This window comes from Gadus morhua, chromosome 10 (assembly GCF_902167405.1).
Source record: "Gadus morhua chromosome 10, gadMor3.0, whole genome shotgun sequence".
NCBI classification, from domain to species: domain Eukaryota; kingdom Metazoa; phylum Chordata; class Actinopteri; order Gadiformes; family Gadidae; genus Gadus; species Gadus morhua.
Window position 1 is genome coordinate 9,491,078 of NC_044057.1, and position 9,519 is coordinate 9,500,596.

At 42.6% G+C, this 9,519-nt stretch overlaps 1 protein-coding gene across 1 annotated transcript; it reads left to right on the forward strand.

Annotated features, from left to right (window-relative positions):
• Positions 1-1,398: 1,398 nt before the first annotated feature.
• On the forward strand, positions 1,399-5,863 carry nkx1.2lb (NK1 transcription factor related 2-like,b; the record flags this gene model as incomplete). The annotated part of the gene is given in 4 exon segments (XM_030367670.1): positions 1,399-1,659; positions 2,367-2,619; positions 4,261-4,750; positions 4,752-5,863. Coding segments are annotated over 4 exon segments (1,221 nt in total), but the record flags the coding sequence as incomplete, so codon positions are not given.
• Between the last annotated feature and the right edge of the window lie 3,656 nt (positions 5,864-9,519).

Sequence of the window (9,519 nt, forward strand, 5' to 3'; positions counted from 1 at the left end):
GCTCGTATTAATACTTTGTATAGTATGTATGTATTTCCTTATTAGTTAGTTATTATAAATCCATAATAAGCCACAAACCCAGAGACAGGTGTGCATTGTTATGTTATTAATAGTTATTTCATACTTGTATGGCGGGTGTGATCTTCGTGTAGGCGGTGCATCGGTCATGGGATGGGGTTTCATCCTGCGTTTCAAGTGACCCCGCGTGTCTGCTAGAGCGCGCGGACCTGAGATAATTGGCCATTAGTGAAGTGGGATTAATTTGTAGCCAATTACACCAAGATCAGCTGAAAAGGACTGCATAAATAAAGGCGTTGTTTTAAAGTGACCGTTGGTAGGGGGGGGGGGGGGGGGGAGAGAGAGAGAGAGAGAGAGAGAGAGAGAGAGAGAGAGAGAGAGAGAGAGAGAGAGAGAGAGAGAGAGAGAGAGAGAGAGAGAGAGAGAGAGAGAGAGAGAGAGAGAGAGAGAGAGAGAGAGAGAGAGAGAGAGAGAGAGAGAGAGAGAGAGAGAGAGAGAGAGAGAGAGAGAGAGAGAGAGAGAGAGAGAGAGAGAGAGAGAGAGAGAGAGAGAGAGAGAGAGAGAGAGAGAGAGATTCGTGACACTATTGAGGTTCAGGTCCTCGAGGGGGCAGTTAAAACCAAAACAGAGAGTCTCGACTTGTGATGCATGAGCACGAGCGAGTCGAGTCTAACCAAACCAGATCCGGGACGGAGACCGGGAGAGAGAGATCACCGTCCTATCCACCCCCTGCCGTAGCCTGGCGAGCGCACTCACCGGTAACCGGACAGCCACAAGGTTCGCTGACCCGTTCTCCGCCGGAAACAGAACTGACTGTTCGCGTCGATTGGCTTTATTGTTCGTTGTTTTTTGCCGTTGGCCCCCGTTTACCGAGACGGTCTCACCAAGGAGCTCCACGGAGGAGCAGACGGAGGAGGAGGATCGGGAGAGGCAGGAGGAGCAGGAGGAAGAGGAGGAGGTACACGGAGGAGCAGGAGGAGGACGAGGTACACTGAGGACGAGGGCGGGATGGAGATTCCACGCAGAACGTTTCTTTTAACTCTAAAACTGGAAACCGTTCTCCGTTAATTCGTCCGATACTTCGCTCCGAAGGACTCCCAGCGAAGACAAGAATTTGCAGTTCGGAAACTTTTATTTTGTAAACAGGACGGACGGCGGTCCTTTGATCTGAAGCCTTCAAAGGCAAACTTTGGCGCGCATCGTGAAATGTCCCGGGAAGCGTCCTCTGGTCATCATATCTAAAGTTAAGATTGTAGATCTATAAAGGTCCGGGCTATGAGTAGACATCGTTAACGTTAACGTAGACCAGTGCTGCTCCATATTAACCATTAAGAAACAGCCTCCCCGTATGGGTCAACTGGGAGAGAAGTGACGCAATGAGCCGGGACAGACTGGGAATGGGAACAGGGGAAGCGGCCCAACACACGGCGACTGGGACTGTCGGGAGTCCGGAGAGCGAAGACACATTGGACGGCTCGAGTGCCATGGATAAACGAGCTTTCTGTCCCCCTGCTGTCAGAGACCCCAAGCCCGCAGAGAGCCACGCCGAGTCCCCCCGGGGCAGACCGGACCGGGCCGACCCCCCCCCGGGGCCGACCGGATCGGGTCGGAGCGGACGGCGCGTTGCCCGCCCCCCAGCAGGTAGGAGCACCATGCGCCATACCGCTGATAATAATCATATTAAACTATTAGTCTGGCTAGGCCTACTCCTACTAAATATAAGATATGCTTTTTACAATGACTTGTAATTGACAAAAAATAAAATAAGGAATATAAATCATATTGAAAGTATTTTAAAACATTAGGAAATGTTAACATGTCGGTTAACTTTCGCACTATTGAAGACTGAAAATATGCGTGTTTTTAAAATGTAAAATTAATAGGACTTACATGTGTAGATTTCTCTAGTAGCACCTAATGACAGTAAGGCAATTACAGTATTATTGAGCTAATACATTATTGCAAACATTTATGTGTTTAAGTTTTATTTCGGAGAGATATTATAGCATACGTATTGGGTTTTCGTTGACCATTATAATAACCAAAATAATTATCAGTAGTGTTGACAACATTAACAATAGCATACTAATGATTAAAATAGGCATAATAATACTGCTACTTCAACTTATAATAATAGGCCTACTTCGACTTAAACTAATAATACAACTAATAATAATAATAAGAAGAAGAAGAAGAAGAAATAATAATAATAATAATAATAATAATTATTATTATTATAATTATAATTATAGGATCATTATTAAACTAAGAAGTAGAATAGGCCTAATAAAAATGGTAATAGGCCTATAGGCCTAATAAATAACAATTTATTGAACTTTCATTATTAGGCGTCAATAGGCCCCACCGGACCAGCGGGTCACAGAACCACTTCGTTCTCGGTTCTGGATATTCTGGATCCCAACAAATTCACCAGTAACCGGAGACCCGCGAGCCACCGTCTGGACGCGGAGTTCGGCGCCGAGAAGCGGAGGAGGGGAGCGGGAGGAGAGAGCGAGGAGCAGCAGCCCGCCTCAGACCGCAAGAGCCGCGCGGAGGAGTACGACCCCATCGTGGGCAGGAAGCCCGCGGCCGGGATCCACAGTAAGCTTTGACACTTGATGGATATCTTAGATCACTTCTGCAGTCTAGTTTTAAGGGTGAATCGACTTCATCTTCCTAAATTGGGTGCATTTTAAAGGCCCAACCTGCGGTCCCGATAACAAGTCGAGTCCTGCGTTGTAGCCTAATACAAACTTCAAATTAAGGCCAGAACAGTGTTCCGGGTTTGTCCATCTTTATTTGATGACACTATGTTTTCGTTGGTTTTTCCTTTAATATCACCAACTTTATAGTTGCAGAGCAAATCAATGTATTTATAAATTCACTATCTTCTGTCACAATGCATTTATATTTCCTTATCCAACAGCAATCGTAAAAGATGTATGTTACATCTTACAGTTCTCTGGATGAATAGCCAACCAACAACTTTTGAGTAAAGTAAATTAGAGGCGCTCGATGGGCCAACTAGAGAGAGAGGACGACAACGACGACGACGACGACGACGACGACGCGTGTGTGTGTATGGGGGGGGGGGGGGGGGCACAAATACGACACAATTAAATACGATATAATTATTAATGATAATGCAATGCTATAGCCTAAATGCTTTCTTGGTAGTGATCTAAGCCTAATTAGCCTAGTTTTTTTGGTCACTTCAGTAATGAATAACTGTTATTAAAATCGAGGCTATTTGGAATGACTAACTAGCCCTATCCGTTCAGATGAATAACATAAAAAGATGTATGATGATGATCGATAAAAACAAGTTCAAATTGTCCCAAACACAGGAAATATGAATGCAATAAGCTATTTCCGATTCATATTTATTTGAAATATTCAGCCTTTAGTTTGAAGATAAATTTAGCTATAATAAGAGAGTTCGATTATCTGCGTAAAAGAACCTCTTAACTACTCTTTCTTCACTCTCCCTCTGAGCGGCGAACATGAAAATCAGTATAATGGCACAACATGCAAAGTGTCTCTTTTGTCCATTTTATTTGGAAGGTTTCCTTTTTGAACGAGAGTCCCGATCAATCTACACTAATTACACTGTATTTAGTAAACATTTTAGATTAAGCAAATTAGTCCCTCACCGCAAGCAAATTGCCCTGCTTTGGACTTCCGGTCTTCTCCACGTTGCAATTTAGTTAACGGTATTTTAAGGTGAAAGATCTGTAAAATACATTAGGGTACATTAAGTAGCCCAATATAGTTAGCCCTAGTTACCGTTATTATTATTTTATGTTATGTATTTTCTAATTATCTTTCTCGTTCATAATGGTCCTTGTATTATGTGTGTAGTTCTTACCTTTTTTGGAGGAAAGCAAATCATAAATATTTCACAAGAACTCTGCAACAGTAGCACTCTATGCAACTTTTATTTAATAAAATATAGCATGGATGTCTTGGAGAATACTTTTTCCAATGTTTGAACGAAATAGGCAGATCACCAATATCTTGATCCTTCTCCTCTGGGAGACGATGCAGGCTGTAAGGTTTAAGGAGGAACTTCCAATGGGAGTTAAGACTTCAGCTGAGACATGGGACTCTGTGTGTGTGTGTGTGTGTGTGTGTGTGTGTGTGTGTGCGTGCGTGCGTGCGTGCGTGCGTGCGTGCGTGCGTGCGTGCGTGCGTGCGTGTGGTTCTACATGGGACTCATCCAGTGTGTGCATGTTCCCTCAGAGGAGGCCTACGTGTACAGGGGCCCCGATGAGAACGAGTTCCAGCACCGAGCCCCCACTCCGGACTCAGAGGCCCCTGACGAGCCTTACAGCAGCGAGGAGAGCAACTCGGCCCCGCCCAGCGGGGGGGAGGAGGCCGGCCTCCACCACATGGACCCGGCCCGCGACACCAAGAGCCCCGGGGGGGGGCCAGGCCCGGGGCCTGGCTCGCAGCAGGGGAAGCCCAAGAGGAAGCGCTCCGGCTCCGACTCCAAGTCGGGGAAGCCGCGGCGGGCGCGAACGGCCTTCACCTACGAGCAGCTGGTGGCGCTGGAGAACAAGTTCAAGTCGACGCGGTACCTATCGGTGTGCGAGCGGCTGAACCTCGCCCTGTCGCTGTCGCTCACCGAGACGCAGGTCAAGATCTGGTTCCAGAACCGCCGGACCAAGTGGAAGAAGCAGAACCCCGGGGCGGACACCAGCGCCCCCACCTCGGGGGGCGGGGGGGGCGGGGGGGGGCATGGGGGGCCTCAGCCCTCTGAGCCAGTCTCCCCCCATGGGGGGCCACCTGTCCATGCACGGGGGGGGCTATGGTGGGCACCACCATGGCCCCGCGGGGGGGCTGGTGCAGCTGCCCTTCCTGACCTCCAGCCACGCCGCTGTGCTCTCGCCCTTCATGCTGGGCTCCCAGACCTACGGGGCCCCCACCTTCTACACCACACACCTGTAGACACGACCCGGGACCACCTTCTACTCCACACACCTGTAGACATGACCCGGGCCCCCACCATCAACCCCACACACCTGTAGACAGCACCACTTAGACAGATAAAGAGGAAGCCCCACTGCCATCGTTTCTTAGGCCTGACAACACAGCTGCCTTCTCCATTCCATCTTATACACAACAGAAAACACCCCAAAATATCCCCCTGATCTGTAACTCATACAGGACACTGCAGCTCAGATATAGCAGGATTAAGGAGAATACACTTTTTATATGGATAGGTTTTCTGTTCATTTGGGTTTTCTGATGTAGCACAAGACTTTCCCAAACACAACGGACTGCATGTGGAGCCGCCATAATAAGGGCAAAACGGGATTTAACGTTTTTTTATGTCCGTTCACATTTTGTCACTAAATTCTACGGAAGGGAAATGATAGCGATTCGATCCGATAAGTAAAGAATAATTTTCCTACCGATGTTTTCCTTGAAATTTGTTATTTTAATAGATTGTGAAATAATAGGCCTACCTATACAAATGTAAATATGTCAATGTTAGCTTTTAAATGGAATGCTACTTTAGATTGAATAACATAAATGTTGCTTTTATTGTTTTGAATAATAATGTTGATATTGAACGTTCATTGTGGAATGGCTTTCCCTGATTTAAGTAGGCTACCATGTAATCTGCGACGATTTCAATTGAAATAACTTTTGTTATTTATGAGATTTGTTGCTATAGTTTCCACAAACAAATCTTAGTTGATTGATTCTTCATCTGAATATTATATAGGTGTTTAATAAAAAATAATAAATCATTACCTTCAGGTCTAATAAGCCTAATCTTTTAATTACTCTATCGATTAAAATGGGGGCTGGAAATATTCGACTGGGTTCTTAACACGCAGTTTTCAAAAGAAATAAAATATTATTATTTGTATTAATAATAATAATAATAATAATAATAATAATAATAATAATAATAACTAATTAAATAATTATTAAATTAGTGAGGCTTCAGTTTTTTAAGTCGGCTATGTTCCCTTTGCCTAGGCTACTATATATGAAGGTAGGCTATATTGTAGATAGGTAGGGCCTATATTGTAGCCTATATATAGGTAGGTATATTGTGTGTATTCTCTCCCTTTCTCTATATATATATATAGGCCTATATATATATATATATATATATATATATATATATATATATATATATATATATAGGCAGGTGAGGAGGTAGCTGGTTGATTTGATTCATTCAATCATTAATGTAACCTTTACGGACAACCAGCTAGTTATTGGTCGGTGTCTCTACTTTATGTCAACACACAATAGCAATCTCCGTTTGAAAAAAGAAAGGAATTCCGTCACACCATCAGCAAATTATTTAAATTCCCTTATTGGCTTATATATGTTTTTATGGGACTTATGTCACCATATGATAGATATTCAAGATGTCATTGGTTTGGCGGCATGATGCTGTTGTCTATCGCAGGAAGGTGTCGTTCAGTTAGGGATATTAGTCAAATGATATTAGTTTTAGGGATATTAAAGGATATTAGTTAAATTATATGAGTTAAGGGACATTAATGGATAGCCTATTAGTTAAAGATATGAGTTAAAAGATATGAGTTAAAGATATTAGTTAAAGGATTTTGGGTAAAGGATATTAGTTAAAGGGATATTAAAGGATATTTGTTAAAGGCTATCAATTAAAGGATATGGAGGCACGTGAAGGAGGTCATCATTCATCTCCTAGGTGAACAAACCTCCTCAGCTGGACGACGGTCGGAAATCTACTCTGCATTGAAATGATAGTTAAAGATTATAGGTGATAATTAAGGAAACGATTTAGTAAATATATCTTACGCCATATAATGTCTTTACACACACACACACACACACACACACACACACACACACACACACACACACACACACACACACACACACACACACACACACACACACACACACACACACACACACACACACACACACACTGAACCCATGTTCCTGCATAGTAGTAACACTTCAAAATATGGTTAAAAACGTCACCACTTCTAATAATATAATAATGTTATCCCCAGTAACGAGGAAGGCCGCCGTGTTTGATGTTGTTAGTGACGTCAGGTCGGAGTTCTGGAATGACTCCGAATTCCCGCCCTGGACGCCGAGCTGGACAACCGCTCAATTATTATTGTGAATTCGTGTTACCTTCGGAGTTGTGTTGAACACAGCGCCAGGTCCGCTCCGCCCCCTTGGCCACTCCTCATTGGTGGAGAATATAAATATAGCCTACTATGGAACACTAAATAAGAAGAGGTCATTGATAAATACGAGGTAGACTTATTATTTAACCAATATAATTATTTTTTTTAATATAAATTAACTCCACTTTCAATTTCTGCTTGATAGCCTTTAACAAAAAAAGATAGCCGAAAGATTAGACACATGCTCTTCAGTGGAAACAACACATAATTTCCAAATTGAACAATACGCCTGTTTATCAAATGTGAAGCATCAAACAATCGATATTCACCAGCTAACAAGTAGCAATTGCGCAACTTGTTAGTGAACTTGTTTTGCTTGTATGATGCATAATGCCCATAGATATAATATATTATTGTAGTGTAACCTGCATTGCTGTTAAGTGAAAAAGTTAATTAAAATCATAGCAAACCAATGAAATGTTTATTTTAGATACGCTGCTTGTCTTAGACCAACACACATTATACAATGCAAATGTAGGCCTATAATATATTAAACTTCAAATGTTTAATAGTGTGTAGTTGAATGAGTCAACTTATGTGTTTTTACAATAAACATTAATAACCTACTCACAAATCCATTAACTTAACAAGAATATTTACATTACATTTAAACCTCATAATATTTAAATGGGTAAAACTCGGGGTTGTGCTTAGCGGGAAAATTAGGTTGATGTTAGGGTTAAAGGTCCCATGACACGATTAGCGTTACAAGCCGTTTTGGAAATCTGCCCATTATGACATCACAGGTGGGCGTGTCCACCTAGATGTGTACTTTATAGATCAGTCTACCAGCCTACCCAGTGGACAGTAGCAAACATTGCTCATCTATCCAACACATATCTAGGTGGACACGCCCACCTGTGATGTAATAAGGGGCAGATTTCCAAAACGGCTTTTAACGGCTAGTCAGACCACACCTGGTAGCATGTCATGGGACCTTTAAGGTTAGACGTTTTCATACATCTGATCCTGATGTTTAGGTCTTTTCAGACATCTTATCCTGATGTTTTCGTTTTTTCAGACGCCTGATCCTGATGTATAGGTCTTTTCAGACATCTGATCCTGATGTCTAGGCGTCTTCAGACGTCTTATCCTGATGTTGAGGCGTCTTCAGTCGTTTTATCCTGATGCTTTCCTTCTTTACGCTGGATCTCGGCTCGGCTTCATTCTCGTTGCAGGTCTACAGTGTTATACATGACCAGCCCCAGTACAACCAGGCCCAAATGTAGCACATGGTCATGAGCCAATCAGTTCAGCACATAGTTAAACTGATTAGAGAACTTCTCATGTTTTCTACTGTCAATCTTGGTCATCACCTCAGTCATTTGCCGCATCGAGCTCCTGGGGACACGACAAGGAGGTGGGGGAAAACTAAAAAGCATCTACTCTGTTCATATAATAGCAGTTATTACAGTCTAATGAAATAAATCAGCACTACTTATGCAGCAAAATGAATTATTATTAATTATTCATTACAATAACATGCTTGTTGAAAACTTTATTTTCCAGCCTGGACCAGGAGTTGTTGGCACTCTTCTTCCGATCGCTGAGGTTGGGGTACTTCCCCTACCCCTTTCCTTTCCCCAGCAGCCTCTTGGAGCCCAGGTCTTCTCCCATCGCCGCCTCGATGTCCTGCATCAGCTCCACATCCTGCCAAACGAACATCCACAAAAAAGCTTCAATCCAAGTAGGGCATTTTCGTTCAATTACCCGTCAGCCAAACAATAAGATAAATAACTTTGATTTAACTTTGTCAATGATCCAAGCCCAGTAGGCGAAATGGTTCTTGTGATATTACAGACGTTGTAATCCCTTAATTGTCTTGGTTCTAGTGATCAGATAGATGATAGGTACCAATAGGTCTTGTCGCTGTTGGTGAGTGTGAAACCATCAGGATCAATTAAAAAGGCTCATTAAGGATGCTCATTGTTATTTTGGTGTTGACTTCATATGATACAAGAAAAAACAATGTCGGATTTTATGAAGAAAAAAAACATGGCATTGTACATAAATCCCTACTATTATTGTCGATTCTTAGTAGTTAAGTGATTTCATCTTTTATCATTTTATTAATACAGAGTTAAACACACCCTTTGTTATGCCTAGAATGAGACCAGAAGTTGGTAATTGTATAGACCATCAATTGGATAAACAGGCAAAGTTCCATATTGTGTGAAAAAGGTCAGTTGTTCCCACCTTATCTAACCGTTCACATCTTTCACTGCCATCTGCTCATTCCAGCAATTATTGAACCAAATGCTGTTTTCATTGACATAAGTTGGCAGAT